Source organism: Tachysurus fulvidraco, chromosome 1 (genome assembly GCF_022655615.1).
Source record: "Tachysurus fulvidraco isolate hzauxx_2018 chromosome 1, HZAU_PFXX_2.0, whole genome shotgun sequence".
In the NCBI taxonomy this organism is placed as follows: Eukaryota; Metazoa; Chordata; class Actinopteri; order Siluriformes; family Bagridae; genus Tachysurus; species Tachysurus fulvidraco.
In genome coordinates, this window is record NC_062518.1 from 25,909,801 (window position 1) to 25,926,608 (window position 16,808).

Below are 16,808 nucleotides of genomic sequence, written 5' to 3' on the forward strand. Positions count from 1 at the left end.
TCACACTTCATACCGTTGCCTGTGAATACAATTTCCTGTTGTGCTTGGTTTTTGTACACGCAGTGAATAGTTACTCTCACTGTGGCCACTTGAGTCCCAGCTGGCACAGTAATACACTGCTTCATGAATTTTCTTCAGGCTTGCTATCTTCAGATCGTAATTACCCGACTGTATCCTCATATCAAAGCTCTTTGCTTCAGGATGGTTAGGATCCTTAACCGGTGAGCCTCCACTTTTGACATATAGGATTCTTTTGAGAACTTCACCGTCTTTCTTTTGGTACCAGTGGACATAATTGCTACTGGATAATCCGGTCACTTTACAGCTGATGTACACAGTTTTAATCTCCTCTTTTGTCCATAAGAGTTCTTTTTGCTCCAGTGTCACTCCCAGAACAGCTTCTGTAGAAACAATAATCTGTAAAACAGCAATTCTGGATCCCCCCCCCCCCCCTTACATTTTTATTGCTTTGCTACAGTATTTACCTGTGACCAAAGAGAAGAAAACAGCATATATGGCAATAAACATGTTGGTTTGGTTGTACAATAAAATCTGCTCTCACTTCAGCTTTATTTATTGCACCTGTATTTTCAATAATGCTTATTTGCAACAAGAGACTTTTCTTTATAAAGTAATGATGTCATTTCCTGGGGTGGGGATTGACTACAGTGGCAGCCAATATTAACCCAGGCTTTGTGCATTTGTTGCATCGTTATTTCAAACACTTTATGACCAAGGCTCACCCTTTGTTTATTAATTTTAGCAGTTTTCTTTAGAACATATGAATTGTAATAATGAACAGAACCTCAAATATAGACTTTCAGCTTTAATACTATGAGTTTATGAATGTATGAATTAATCACATTATATCATGTATATTCATTACATTCACATTATATATTAATTTGCTGCAACCTAACTCTCAGGCTTCCATCTTTCGCATCTTGTGCTTATGTACGTTGTAATTATTTGGCAACAATAGAACAAGTGAATTTTGGAGGAGACCAAACAACACCACCGATCAGCAGCTCTTTATTATTAGCAAATACATTTTTAGGGAACTGATCCATCATTAGTGAATGAATGGCAAACAGAAGCAGGGACTGCATTTATTTTTCAGTTGTGTTTTAACAAATCCTGGCCATAGTGTTAAACTTGTCCTGCACTACTACCGCTTGCTATCTTTAGGTCATGTTTATTAGACTATTTCCTCACACTGAAGCCGTTTGCCTCAGGATAGTTAACACCCTGAAGCAAAGGATCCTTCTTTCTTTTGGTACAAATGGACATAAATACTTTTGGATAAATCCGGTCACTTCACAGCCAACTTTGTGGTCTTTGGCATATTTGGAAACTTATGGTAGTAAACATGCTCTAGAAGATAAAAAGAGCTGAAGTGGTGTTAGTTAGTCAGTAAGTATAGTTACTGGACACTGTTGGCATGTAAGTAGATGTTGGAGTTGGAATTTATCTCTGCCTCATAACCATTTGTGTATCACTTATCACAATTGTTTAGCTGAGTGTTTCAGGTCATTGCATAATGCAAGAAGTGCAACAAAGCACATTTGCAGCCATTAGTTGTCACATACTGCATGTGTCCATGAATTAATTAATTGTTGGATTACCGGGAGTTTGCAGGAGGTGGTGATGACAAGCAGGAGAAGAGGTCGTTTAAAATGTTTATGTATCAGACCATCACATGGGCGTCTTGACAAAATAAAATAGAAACTGTAATTTATGTAACAAACAGAAATGAAGACCAAAAATGCTTTGGTTTTCTGATATTATTGAAATGGTAAAGGTTTGTTTTTGCCTAGCTGGTTAACATTTAATGTAAGAGTCAGCTTAACAAACTTTACTACTCCACACAAACTTTTTCTGTTGTGGTTGTGTATCATCAGGTTTTTTGTTTACACTGTAATTAATTCATTCACTGTGCATAGTTGTCCCAGCAGGCACAGTAATACACTGCTGAGTGACTTTTCTTCAGTCTTGCTATCTTCAGCTCATAATTATCAGACTGTATCCTCACACTGAAGCCCTTTGCTTCAGGATGGTTAGGATCCTGAACCGGTGCGTTTCCACTTTTTATGTATAGGATCCTTGTGAGAGCTTCACCGTCTTTCTTTTGGTACCAGTGGACATAGTGACTAAATAATTTGTCCACTTTGCAGCTGATATACACAGTTTTGTCCTCACCTTTTGTCATAAAGAGATCTTTTTGCTCCAGTGTCACTCCCAGAACAGTTTCTGTTTAAAAAAACACACAAAAAAAAAACACTTGTCTGTAAAACAGTTCTGATATTTAATTTTTTTACTTTCTTTTTATATTTTTATTTCTGTTATTTGATACCTGTGACTAAAGACAAGAGAACCACATAAATGTATATAATAATAAACATTTTTGTCATGAAATCTATAAAAGTTTGCTCTCAGTTCAGCAGCCTTTATTGTGCCTGTTTCTGCAGGAATACAAGTTTAGAACATGAATCTCATTTATAAAGTAATGATGTCATTTCCTGGGGTGGGACTGAGCTGCTCGAGTTCTGGTCAACAGCACCACTTCCCTGCCACCACCAGCATTTAGCCTAAAAAAGATGTCAGAGTAGGGAGGTGTACATATATAATTGCAGTCAGGAACTGCGGCAGAAAATCAGCAGGAGGTAAACAGTGGGGTCAAAATCACACATTTTAAAGCCATCATGGTAGAAAAAAATGACTGTTTTTGTGACTCTAATACATTTTATAAAGAATTTACCTAAGTTGAGAATATTCTGATAGATTTTATTTCACATTTAAATATTATTTATAATATAATTTAAATATTTTCTGTTTACAGAAAGCAAGGGCACATAAGATAGGGAAGAGGGCCAAAGTTTCCAGACAGTGTCTCAGCATTAAAGAGTTAAACACATCTGTGCAGATCACAGTTTGACGTGTCAGTCAAAAAAACGTTGTGGTGTATTTTTGAGTGATAAGCTCATCAACGCATGTGCCACTATTTTTGCAGAGCATCTACACAAATTGTATCTTGGTTGTATTTTACAATAAGAGAAGAGTATTAATTAATCTAAAATGAAATGAATTCAATATAATATCAAATTATTCACACACTGGATAAAGGAGCAGTTCTTTGGGTTCTAACCATCAGGACCACTTACTACTGTAGCTCTACAATCTGAGTTAAAGAGAAACAGATACTGTAAAGAATGACACAAAATAGGTTATGCTGAAATTATTGGTAGTCATATTTATGTGATAATGTGTTTGTGTTCACATTTGCATAATGTAATGTATTATCATATTCTATCCTATAGAGCATGTTTGATTCTGTTTGCCCTGTGTGTTAATTAATATATTAACTAACAAACATGTAATCTAATGGATTTAAGGTGCTTGTGACACGTGTCTTAGTTGGCGATTGGTATATCCCTCAGGTCTTCTTTACAGTACTTCATATTTAAGTGAGTATTAATTCAGGTATTAGTGCATGATTATTCATGTGTGGCTTCTGCTTGGATCAAAACCTGCACATGCAGATCGGACATCTATTGCTGTAATGTGTTACTATTCACAGCATTCTGCAAGTTGCCTATGTAACGGTTCATAGCATTTGTAATGGATAACAGACTCTCACAATTTAAAAAATAAATAAATATTAATAAATTGTAAATATTCCCCATTAGAGTTATTTACGTTCATTTGTATGCTTGTATGTATGTATGTGTGTATACATGTATGTATGTGTATGTATATATGTGTGTATACATGTATGCATATGTATTTTTTTGTGTTTTAATAGTAACCGTGTTCCTGTTGTATTAACTGTTCAGTCACCATATTGAAGCTGCACATGCTTAACACATGACACGATGCTAATTAGTTTTGCTTTTGTAAAATGAGAGTTATTTCTGTTTATTCATTAATTTCCTATATGTAATATGTTTCAGTGCAGGTATCGCCTTGATGTAAAAAGGGTTATGACAAATGGATGTATATGTACTCACGTATGTTGTCTGTACATATTAGCCATATCCCATGTTATTCAATGTATATATGAACAAATGTTATGTGACACGAGAAATATTAACAGTTGTCGACTTTCATTTTCCTTACTGTTACCCAGAGAACACAATATAGATTTAGTTCTTTTGAAGTGCTTGTCCTTAATGTTACACTATTGCACATGCACTCAAAAAAATCCCTGATGTCTCTTGTTCTAGCGACCGTGTACAGACCCCCAGGGCCCTACACAGTTTTTCTAGAGAATTCACAGATTTTCTCTCAAACCTATTGGTTAACTTTGACAAAGCATTAATTGTAGGAGATTTTAACATTCATGTTGACGACACAAACGATGCTTTAGGACTCACATTTATGGACTTACTAAACTCACTTGGGCTCAAACAATACATCACTAGTGCAACTCATTGATGTAACCACACACTAGATTTAATATCACACAGAATAGATATCACTGTTATAGATGTCATTCCCCAAAGTGACGACATCACAGACCATTACCTCATAATGTACACACTACCCGTAGAACAGACTAACTATGTCTCCCCACGTTATCGACTCGGTAGAACTATTATTCCGACCACTAAATACAGATTCACAAATAACCTGCCTGATCTGTCTGGACTTCTTACTGTACCCTTAAACACAAACGACCTAGATGTAATGACTAACAGCATAGACGCTATATTCACTAGCACATTAGACACTGTTGCCCCAGTCAGATTACAGAAAGTTAGAGATAAAACACTTGCACCATGGTATAATAGTCATACTCACACCCTCAATAGGGAGACCCGTAACTTCGAACGGAAATGGAGAAAAACTAAATTAGAGGTTTTTAGAATTGTGTATAAGGACAGTATGTCCAGCTACAGACAGGCTCTAAAAGCTGCTAGGGCTGAGCACCTGAGCAAACTCATAGAAAATAACCAGAACAATCCCAGGTTTTTATTTAGCAGAGTGGCTAGTTTAACAAAAAAACAGAAATCTGAACACACTATTCCATAACAGTTCAGTAGTGAGTATTTTATGATATTCTTCACTGATAAAATTGAAAGTATCAGGAATAAAATAAGTGACGCTCAACATATGAGAGCAACTAGTGACCCAATCTCACCTAAGGTTTTCCAGAGCTTTACAAGTACAGGACAGGAAGAGTTAGATAAACTTATTACTACAGCTAAATCAACAACATGTTCACTAGACCCCATCCCAACTAAACTACTGAGAGAATTGTTACATAAAGCTGGTGAGCCTCTTCTTAATATCGTTAACTCCTCGTTATCTTTAGGTTACATCCCAAAGTCTTTCAAGTTGGCAGTTATTAGGCCACTCATCAAAAAACCTAACTTAGATCCAAATGAACTATCAAATTACAGACCTCTCTCACACCTTCTGTTTATGTCTATAATACTTGAAAAGGTTGTGTCTGTTCAACTGAGCTCCTTCTTACAGGAGAGCAACAGCCTTGAAGAGTTTCAGTCAGGTTTCAGGCCCCACCACAGCACAGAAACAGCACTTGTTAAAGTCACAAACGACTTGTTCTTAGCTTCGGACCAAGACTGTATGTCCTTATTAGTTCTACTTGACCTTAGTGCTGCATTCGACACTATAGACCACAACATTCTTCTAGATCGCTTACAAAATTACACAGGTATTCATGGACAGGCTTTAAGTTGGTTTAGATCCTACCTGTCAGATCGATACCATTTTGTAGACTTAAATGTTGAATCCTCCAGTTTATTACCAGTCAACTATGGGGTCCCTCAAGGATCAGTTCTAGGACCTCTGCTTTTCTCGATATACATGCTTCCATTATGGAGCATTATTAGAAGACATGGGATTAGTTTCCATTGTTACGCTGACGACACACAGTTATATATCTTATCAAAACCAGATGAAATAGCCACAGTGTCCAAATTAACTCAATGCCTTAGAGAGACAAAAGATTGGATGAACTGCAATTTTCTGTTGTTAAACTCTGACAAGACAGAAATACTACTTATAGGTCCAAAAACCAGTGCACAGAAACTCTCACAACTTAACTTCCATTTAGAGGGATGTACTGTTACTAGTAGCTCAACAGTGAAAGACCTGCGTGTTAAATTAGACAGCAACCTGTCTTTTAAAAATCATATCGCCCATACTGCCAAAACAGCCTTCTTCCACCTTGGAAATATTGCCAAGCTGAGAAACATCCTGTCTGTCTCTGATGCTGAGAAGCTAGTTCATCCATTCATGACCTCTAGACTGGGCAATTGTAATGCATTACTAGGTGGTTGTCCTTAATAAATAGGCTACAGTTAGTCCAAAATGCAGCTGCCAGAGTCTCTACATCTCTACATTGGCTACCTGTTAAGTTTAGAATTGATTATAAACTGATGCTACTTACCTACAAGGCTCTTAATGGTTTAGCTCCCATGTATCTAACTAGTCTTCTAACACGTTACAATCCTTCACACTCTCTGAGATCACAAAACTCAGGACTTCTGGTAGTTCCCAGAATATCTAAGTCTACTAAAGGTGGTAGAGCGTTTTCTTATTTAGCTCCCAAACTTTGGAATAGTCTTCCTGATAGTGTTCGGGGCTCAGACACACTTTCACAGTTTAAATGTAGATTAAAAACCCATCTCTTTAGTCAGGCATACACATAATACATCCTATAATATCATGCACCAGCACATCAGACCTGCACATTTTTATGAACAGCAGATCTGTTAATCCCTCTCCACTGCTTCTCTCTTTGTACCCATCCCGAGGCATCCAGACATTGTACCAGCTCCCAACGTCCTCTGTGGGACATAGCCTTTGGACGTCCACTGAGCCGAGGCCGACTCTAAGAATCCTGAGACATCTCCAGTTAAACTCTGTGATACTAAGGAGATGTGAAGTCCATGATCCTTAACCAATACAACATTTATCTGACTGTATATTACAATCACACCCCCAGTGTCACCAATATGAGGATGGGTCCCCCTTGAGTCCGGTTCCTCTCAAGGTTTCTTCCTTTACCAATTTAAGGGAGTTTTTCCTTGCCACTGCTGCCTGAGTCACCTCAGACTTGCTCATAGGGGGATAAATACATACAGATTGTGAACTATATATGTAATAATAATCTTGAATTTTTTATTCTGTTAATTCTTTTTCTTTTATTATTCCTTATTTCTTTTATCATTCCTTATGTTTACCTTCTGCTCTATGTTTATGTTCTGTAAAGCTGCTTTGAGACAATGTCTATTGTAAAAAGCACTATACAAATAAACTTGAATTGAATTGAATTGAATTGAAGGAAGTGCCACAAATCACATTTGCAGCTATTAGTTGTCACATACTGCATGTGTCCATGAATTAATAGATTGTTGTTGGATTACCAGGAGTTTGCAGGAGGTGGTGATGACAAGCAGGAGAAGAGGTCGTTTAAAATGTTTATGTATCAGACCATCACATGGGCGTCTAGACAAAATAAAATAGAAACTGTAATTTATGTAACAAATAGAAATAAAAGACCAAAAATGCTTTGGTTTGCTGATATTATTGAAATGTGAAAGGTTTGTTTTTGCCTAGCTGGTTAACATCTAATGTAAGAGTCAGCTTAACAAACTTTGCTACTCCACACACACTTTTTCTGTTGTGGTTGTGTATCGTCAGGTTTTTTGTTTACACTGTAATTAATTCATTCACTGTGCATCACTGCTGTAGTCCCAGCTGGCACAGTAATACACTGCTGAGTGACTTTTCTTCAGTCTTGCTATCTTCAGCTCATAATTATCAGACTGTATCCTAACACTGAAGTCCGTTGCTTCAGGATGGTTAGGATCCTCAACCGGTGAGCTTCCACTTTCTACGTATAGGATCCTTGTGAGAGCTTCACCGTCTTTCTCTTGGTACCAGTGGACATAGTCAGTGCTTAATCCGGTCACTTTGCAGCTGATATACACAGTTTTGTCCTCACCTTTAGTCATAAAGAGATCTTTTTGCTCCAGTGTCACTCCCAGAACATCATCTGTAGAAAAACAACACAAAAAAACACTTGTCTGTAAAACAGTTCTGCTATTTAATTTAGTTTTATTTTTTTACTTCCTTTTTATATTTTTTATGTCTGTTATTTGATACCTGTGACTAAAGACAAGAGAACCGCATAAATGTATATAATAATAAACATTTTTGTCATGAAGCATATATAAAAGTTTGCTCTCAGTTCAGCAGCCTTTATTGTGCCTGTTTCTGCAGGAATACAAGTTTAGAACATGAATCTCATTTATAAAGTAATGATGTCATTTCCTGGGGTGGGACTGAGCTGCTCGAGTTCTGGTCAACAGCACCACTTCGCTGTCACCACCAGCATTTAGCCTAAAAAAGATGTCAGAGTAGGGAGGTGTACATATATAATTGCAGTCAGGAACTGCGGCAGAAAATCAGCAGGAGGTAAACAGTGGGGTCAAAATCATAACCACATTTTAAAGCCATCATGGTAGAAAAAATTACTTTTATAGTGATGCTCTAATACATTTTATAAAGAATTTAGCTAAGTTGAGAATATTCTGATAGATTTTATTTCACATTTAAATATTATTTATAATATAATATAATTTAAATATTTTCTGTTTACAGAAAGCAAGGGCACATAAGATAGGGAAGAGGGCCAAAGTTTCCAGAAAGTGTCTCAGCATTAAAGAGTTAAACACATCTGTGCAGATCACAGTTTGATGTGTCAGTTACTTCACCTCTCATTTTATTAAAGGGAAAAAAAAACGTTGTGGTGTATTTTTGAGTGATAAGCTCATCAACGCATGTGCCACTATTTTTGCAGAGCAACTACACAAATTGTATGATGGTTGTATTTTACAATAAGAGAAGAGTATTAATTAATCTAAAATGAAATGTAAAATTAAATATCATTACAGATTGTTGACACACTGGATAAAGGAGCAGTTCCCTGGGTTCTAACCATCAGGAGCACTTACTAGCACTACAATCTCAGTTAAAGAGAAACAGATAGAGAATGACACTTCCCCATTAGAGTTATTTACGTGCCTATGTATGTATGTATGTATGTATGTATGTATGTATGTATGTACAGTGGGGAGAAGAAGTATTTGATACGCTGCCGATTTTGCAGGTTTGCCCACTTACAGTACAACGCATGTAGAAGTCTGTAATTTTTATCATAGGTATCATAGGTGATTTGTAAGTAATTAATTTGAATTTTATAGCATGACAAGTATTTTGAACATCCGAAAAGCAGAACTTAATATTTGGCACAGAAACCTTTGTTTGCAATTACAGAGATCATACGTTTCCTGTAGTTCTTGACCAGGTTTGCACACACTGCAGCAGGGATTTTGGCCCACTCCTCCATACAGACCTTCTCCAGATCCTTCAGGTTTTTGGCTATCATTGGGCAATACGGACTTTCATCTCTGTCCATTTCATCTCCAAGATTTTCTATTGGGTTCAGGTCTGGAGACTGGCTAGGCCACTCCAGACCTTGAGATGCTTCTTACGGAGTCACTTCTTAGTTGCATGGAGGTTGTTGGCCAAAATCTTGCGATACATGGCCTCATCCATCCTCCCCTCAATACGGTGTACTTATCCTTCTTCTTCCTCCATCAGACCACATGACCTTCTCCCATTTCTCCTCTGGATAATCCAGACGGTCATTGGCAAACTTCAGATGGGCCTGAACATGCGCTGGCTTGAGCAGGGGGACCTTGCCTGCGCTGCCGGATTTTAATCCATGATGTTGTAGTGTGTTACTAATGGTTTTCTTTGAGACTGTGATTCAAGCTCTCTTCAGGTCATTGACCAGGTCCTGCCGTGTAGTTCTGGTCTGATCTCTCTCCTTCCTCATGATCATTGACACCCCACGAGGTGAGATCTTGCATTGTACCCCAGACAGACGGAGATTGACCGTCATCTTGAACTTCCATTTTCTAATAATTGCGCCAACAGTTGTTGCCTTCTCATGTGGTATCACTTCTAGCTGCAACACCACAGGGTCAGCCATAATACAGACCCTGGTGCAGAAAGGGTTATGGGCCTTGTTCTAGCTTGGTAGTGCTGTCGCCTGAACCCCGATCCACTGATCACCAACTAGCAACTTAAGCACTTGGCCACCACTGCTCAATGAGGCCAACTATACACAATACAAAGTCTTATTTTGTAAGACATATTTTATTGAAAGTCATTTAGTAATATTAGTTTTAAATTTTTCATTTGGATAAATTTAAAACACCTGCAGAGTTTAACATCTATGTGTTCATGTTGTCACACTTCATACCGTTGCCTGTGAATAAAATTTCCTGTTGTGCTTGGTTTTTGTACACGCAGTGAATAGTTGCTCTCACTGTGGCCACTTGAGTCCCAGCTGGCACAGTAATACACTGCTTCATGAATTTTCTTGCTTTCTATCCTCAGAGAGAAGATAGAATTATCAGGATCTATTTTCACTCTGAAGTCCTTTGCTTCAGGATGGTTAGGATCCTGAACCGGTGAGCTTCCACTTTTGACGTATAGGATCCTTTTGAGAGCTTCGCCGTCTTTCTTTTGGTACCAGTGGACATAGTCCCTGCTTAATTCTGTCACTTTGCAGCTGATATACACAGTTTTGTCTTCACCTTTTGTCCAGAAGAGATCTTTTTGCTCCAGTGTCACTCCCAGAACAGCTTCTGTAGAAAAACAACACAAAAAAAAAACACTTGTCTGTAAAAGAGGAGTTCAGCTATTTAATTTAATTTAATTTATTTTTTTTTACTTTCTTTTTATATTTTTATTTCTGTTATTTGATACCTGTGACTAAAGACAAGAGAACTGCATAAATGTAAATAATAATATACATTTTTGTCCTGAAATATATAAAAGTTTGCTCTCAGTTCAGCAGCCTTTATTGTGCCTGTTTCTGCAGGAATACAAGTTTAGAACATGAATCTCATTTATAAAGTAATGATGTCATTTCCTGGGGTGGTGACTGAGCTGCTCGAGTTCTGGTCAACAGCACCACTTCGCTGTCACCACCAGCATTTAGCCTAAAAAAGATGTCAGAGTAGGGAGGTGTACATATATAATTGCAGTCAGGAACTGCGCTAATTGCAGAAAATCAACAGGAGGTAAACAGTGGGGTAAAAATCATAACCACATTTTAAAGCCAACATGGTAGAAAAAAATACTGTTTTTGTAACTCTAATACATTTTATAAAGAATTTAGCTAAGTTGAGAATATAATAGGTTATGCTGAAATTATTGGTATTCATATTTATGTGATAATGTGTTTGTGTTCACATTTGCATAATTTAATATATTATTATAATATTGTATCCTATAGAGCATGTTTGATTCTGTTTGCCCTGTGTGTTAATTAATACATTAACTAACAAACATGTAATCTAATGGATTTACAGTAAACTTCTTCTGACTCGTGTCTTAGTTGGCGATTGGTAAATCCCTCAGGTCTTCTTTACAGTACTTCATATTTAAGTGAGTATTAATTAAGGTATTAGTGCATGATTATTCATGTGTGGCTTCTGCTTGGATCAAAACCTGCACATGCAGATCGGACATCTATTGCTGTAAAGTGTTACTATTCACAGCATTCTGTAAGTTGCCTATGTAACGGGTTAAGAAATGGTTCATAGCATTTGTAATGGATAACAGACACTCACAATTTTAAAAATAAATAAATATTAATTAAATATAAATATTCCCCGAGTTATTTACGTTCATTTGTATGTATGTATGTATGTATGTATGTATGTATGTATGTATGTATGTGTATGTATATATGTGTGTGTGTATACATGTATGCATATGTATTTTTTTGTGTTTTAATAGTAACCGTGTTCCTGTTGTATTAACTGTTCAGTCACCATATTGAAGCTGCACATGCTTAACACATGACACGATGCTAATTAGTTTTGCTTTTGTAAAATGAGAGTTATTTCGGTTCATTCATTAATTTTCTATATGTAATATGTTTCAGTGCAGGTATCGCCTTTATGTAAAAAGGGTTATGACAAATGGATGTATATGTACTCACGTATGTTGTCTGTACATATTACCCATATCCCATGTTATTCAATGTATATATGAACAAATGTTATGTGACACGAGAAATGTTAACAGTTGTCGACTTTCATTTTGTTTGTCTCTTCTTTGTTTCATAAGGACACAGTGCTAACTTCCTGTGTGTCCTTAGTTACAGGAGGTGTTTGCATTCATGTCTTGTCTCCAGCTTGGCTATATTTGCCAAGCAAAGCTTTTGAAAAGTTCTTGTGCAATGAATTGGCAGTTAGAAAATCTGATATTCTTCATATACGTCAGAAGGTCATCTTTGTGGTCTTTGGCATATTTGGAAAATTCTGGTAGTAAACATGCTCTAGAAGATAGAAAGAGCTGAAGTGGTGTTAGTTAGTCAGTAAGTATAGTTACTGGACACTGTTGGCATGTAAGTAGATGTTGGAGTTGGAATTTATCTCTGCCTCATAACCATTTGTGTATCACTTATCACAATTGTTTAGCTGAGTGTTTCAGGTCATTGCATAATGCAAGAAGTGCAACAAAGCACATTTGCAGCCATTAGTTGTCACATACTGCATGTGTCCATGAATTAATTGATTGTTGGATTACCGGGAGTTTGCAGGAGGTGGTGATGACAAGCAGGAGAAGAGGTCGTTTAAAATGTTTATGTATCAGACCATCACATGGGCGTCTAGACATAATAAAATAGAAACTGCTATTTATGTAACAAATAGAAATAAAGACCAAAAATGCTTTGGTTTGCTGATATTATTGAAATGGTAAAGGTTTGTTTTTGCCTAGCTGGTTAACATCTAATGTAAGAGTTAGCTTAACAAACTTTACTACTCCACACACACTTTTTCTGTTGTGGTTGTAACGAAACGTAAGGTTTTTTGTTTACACTGTAATTAATTCATTCACTGTGCATCACCGCTCTCCCAGCTGGCACAGTAATACACTGCTGAGTGACTTTTCTTCAGGGCTGCTATCTTCAAGTCATAATTATCAGACTTTTCTTCCTTCACACTGAAGTCCTTTGCTTCAGGATGGTTAGGATCCTCAACTGGTGATCTTCCACTTTCTACGTATAGGATCCTTGTGAGAGCTTCACCGTCTTTCTCTTGGTACCAGTGGACATATCTAGTTCTTAATCCGGTCACTTTGCAGCTGATATACACAGTTTTGGTCACACCTTTTGTCTTCAAGTGATCTTTTTGCTCCAGTGTCACTCCCAGAACAGCTTCTGTAGAAAAACAACACAAAACAATAACACTTGTCTGTAAAACAGGAGTTCTGCTGTTTTATTCTATAATTTTCCTTTTACTTTTTTTTATATTTTTTATTTCTGTTATTTGATACCTGTGACTAAAGACAAGAGAACTGCATAAATGTATATAATAATAAACATTTTTGTCATGAAATATATAAAAGTTTGCTTTCAGTTCAGCAGCCTTTATTGTGCCTGTTTCTGCAGAAATACAAGTTTAGAACATGAATCTCATTTATAAAGTAATGATGTCATTTCCTGGGGTGGGACTGAGCTGCTCGAGTTCTGGTCAACAGCACCACTTCCCTGCCACCACCAGCATTTAGCCTAAAAAAGATGTCAGAGTAGGGAGGTGTACATATATAATTGCAGTCAGGAACTGCGGCAGAAAATCAGCAGGAGGTAAACAGTGGGGTCAAAATCATAACCACATTTTAAAGCCATCATGGTAGAAAAAAATTACTTTTATAGTGATGCTCTAATACATTTTATAAAGAGTTAAGCTAAGTTGAGAATATTCTGATAGATTTTATTTCACATTTAAATATTATTTATAATATAATATAATTTAAATATTTTCTGTTTACAGAAAGCAAGGGCACATAAGATAGGGAAGAGGGCCAAAGTTTCCAGACAGTGTCTCAGCATTAAAGAGTTAAACACATCTGTGCAGATCACAGTTTGATGTGTCAGTTACTTCACCTCTCATTTTATTAAAAAGAAAAAAAACGTTGTGGTGTATTTTTGAGTGATAAGCTCATCAACGCATGTGCCACTATTTTTGCAGAGCATCTACACAAATTGTATGATGATTTTATTTTACAATAAGAGAAGAGTATTAATTAATCTAAAATGAAATGAATTAAATATAATATCAATTTATTCACACACTGGATAAAGGAGCAGTTCCCTGGGTTCTAACCATCAGGAGCACTTACTAGCACTACAATCTCAGTTAAAGAGAAACAGATAGAGAATGACACAAAATGGGTTAAGGTTAATTTATTGGTATTTATATTTGTGATGTTTGTGTTCACATTTGCATAATCTAATATGTTATTATAATATTCTATCATATAGAGCATGTTTGATTCGGTTTGCCCTGTGTGTTAATTAATACATTAACTAACAAACATGTAATCTAATGTATTTAAGGTGCTTGTGACTCGTGTCTTAGTTGGCGATTGGTATATCCCTCAGGTCTTCTTTACAGTACTTCATATTTAAGTGAGTATTAATTCAGGTATTAGTGCATGATTATTCATGTGTGGCTTCTGCTTGGATCAAAACCTGCACATGCAGATCGAACATCGATTGCTGTAAAGTGTTACTATTCACAGCATTCTGTAAGTTGCCTATGTAACGGGTTAAGAAACGGTTCACTGCATTTGTAATGGATAACAGACACTCACAATTTTAAAAATAAATAAACAAACAAACAATAAATAAAATTCCCCATTAGAATTATTTACGTGTCTATGTATGTATGTATATATGTATGTATGTGTGTGTGTGTGTGTCTGTGTGTGTCTGTGTGTGTGTGTGTGTGTGTGTGTGTGTGTGTGTGTGTGTGTGTGTGTGTGTGTGTGTGTGTGTGTGTGTGTGTGTGTGTGTGTGTGTGTAACTTTGCTACTCCACAGACACTTTTTCTGTTGTGGTTGTGTATCGTCAGGTTTTTTGTTTACACTGTAATTATTTTATTCACTGTGCACCGCTCTCCCAGCTGGCACAGTAATACACTGCTGAGTGACTTTTCTTCAGGATTTCTATCTTCAGCTCATAATTATCAGACTGTATCCTCACATCGAAGTCCTTTGCTTCAGGATGGTTAGGATCATGAACCGCTGAGCTTCCTCTTTTGACGTATAGGATCCTTGTGAGAGCTTCACCTTCTTTCTTTTGGTACCAGTGGACATAGTCACTCCTTAATCCGGTCACTTTGCAGCTGATATACGCAGTGTTGCCTTCAACTTTTGTCCAGAAGAGATCTTTTTGCACCAGTGTCACTCCCAGAACAGCTTCTGTTTAAAAAAAAAAAACACACATTAATCTGTAAAACAGCAAACATTGTTGTTATATTTAAATTCTTTTAATTTTTATTGCTCTACTGTGATACTTACCTGTGGCCAAAGAGATGAGAACAGCAGATATGGCTATAAACATGTTGATTTAGTTGTCGCACAGTTTATTGCAGCTGTTTTTGCATTAATGCTATTATACAACGTGAATTTTTCTTTATAAAGTAATGATGTCATTTCCTGGGGTGGGGACTGGCCACATCGTCAGCCAACATTAACCCAGACTTCATGTATTTCTTATTTCTTTATTACTGAATGAAAACCCTGTTTAAATGTTTTGCCCATTGACTTAGTCCACCAGTTTTTTTGTATGTTGTGTGCTTTAAAGTTTTTAAGAAAAGGAGAGAATTTGAGGAACACTTTTGTGTGTATATAGAAACAATCCTGTTGAAGCTTGTTGCTCTGAGGACAATCTGCTCTAAGCCTATTTGGTATTATATATGTTCATGAATACTTTAACATTGACGTGGTTATACTGATGTGGTATCGCTTCTAGCTGCGTCTCAAAAAATGTATTTCATACATTCCAAAAATCTTTCTTCATACTGTATATCCCAACTTTTGGAGTTTGGGGTCAACACCACAGGGTCAGCCATAATACAGACCCTGGTGCAGAAGGGGTTAATCATTTGGATAAATTTAAAACACCTGCAGAGTTTAACATCTATGTGTTCATGTTGTCACACTTCATACCGTTGCCTGTGAATACAATTTCCTGTTGTGCTTGGTTTTTGTACACGCAGTGAATAGTTACTGTCACCGTGGCCACTTGAGTCCCAGCTGGCACAGTAATACACTGCTGAGTGACTTTTCTTCAGGCTTGCTATCTTCAGATCGTAATTACCAGACTGTATCCTCACACTGAAGTCCTTTGCTTCAGGATGGTTAGGATCCTGAACCGGTGAGCCTCCACTTTTGACATATAGGATTCTTTTGAGAACTTCACCGTCTTTCTTTTGGTACCAGTGAACATAATTGCTACTGGATAATCCGGTCACTTTACAGCTGATGTACACAGTTTTAATCTCCTCTTTTGTCCATAAGAGTTCTTTTTGCTCCAGTGTCACTCCCAGAACAGCTTCTGTAGAAACAATAATCTGTAAAACAGCAATTCTGGATTTTTTCCCCCCTTCTTTACATTTTTATTGCTTTGCTACAGTATTTACCTGTGACCAAAGAGAAGAAAACAGCATATATGGCAATAAACATGTTGGTTTGGTTGTACAATAAAATCTGCTCTCACTTCAGCTTTATTTATTGCACCTGTATTTTCAATAATGCTTATTTGCAACAAGAGACTTTTCTTTATAAAGTAATGATGTCATTTCCTGGGGTGGGGATTGACTACTGTGGCAGCCAATATTAACCCAGACTTTGTGCATTAGGTATTTTCTGATTATTAAAATAAAATCTAAAAAATAGCCACC

At 36.7% G+C, this 16,808-nt stretch overlaps 5 gene segments (V, D, J or C); all 5 read right to left on the bottom strand.

Annotated features, from left to right (window-relative positions):
• LOC113657364 lies at positions 1-587 on the bottom strand. The segment is given in 2 exon segments: positions 1-401; positions 486-587. Coding segments are annotated over 2 exon segments (444 nt in total).
• Positions 588-7,613: 7,026 nt separating this feature from the next.
• LOC113657365 lies at positions 7,614-8,471 on the bottom strand. The segment is given in 2 exon segments: positions 7,614-8,026; positions 8,137-8,471. Coding segments are annotated over 2 exon segments (384 nt in total).
• A 3,093-nt stretch (positions 8,472-11,564) lies between these two features.
• Positions 11,565-13,717, bottom strand: LOC113657580. The segment is given in 2 exon segments: positions 11,565-13,279; positions 13,396-13,717. Coding segments are annotated over 2 exon segments (384 nt in total).
• Positions 13,718-15,004: 1,287 nt separating this feature from the next.
• On the bottom strand, positions 15,005-15,524 carry LOC113657573. The segment is given in 2 exon segments: positions 15,005-15,324; positions 15,424-15,524. Coding segments are annotated over 2 exon segments (363 nt in total).
• An 80-nt stretch (positions 15,525-15,604) lies between these two features.
• On the bottom strand, positions 15,605-16,703 carry LOC113657572. The segment is given in 2 exon segments: positions 15,605-16,462; positions 16,548-16,703. Coding segments are annotated over 2 exon segments (444 nt in total).
• Positions 16,704-16,808: the final 105 nt, after the last annotated feature.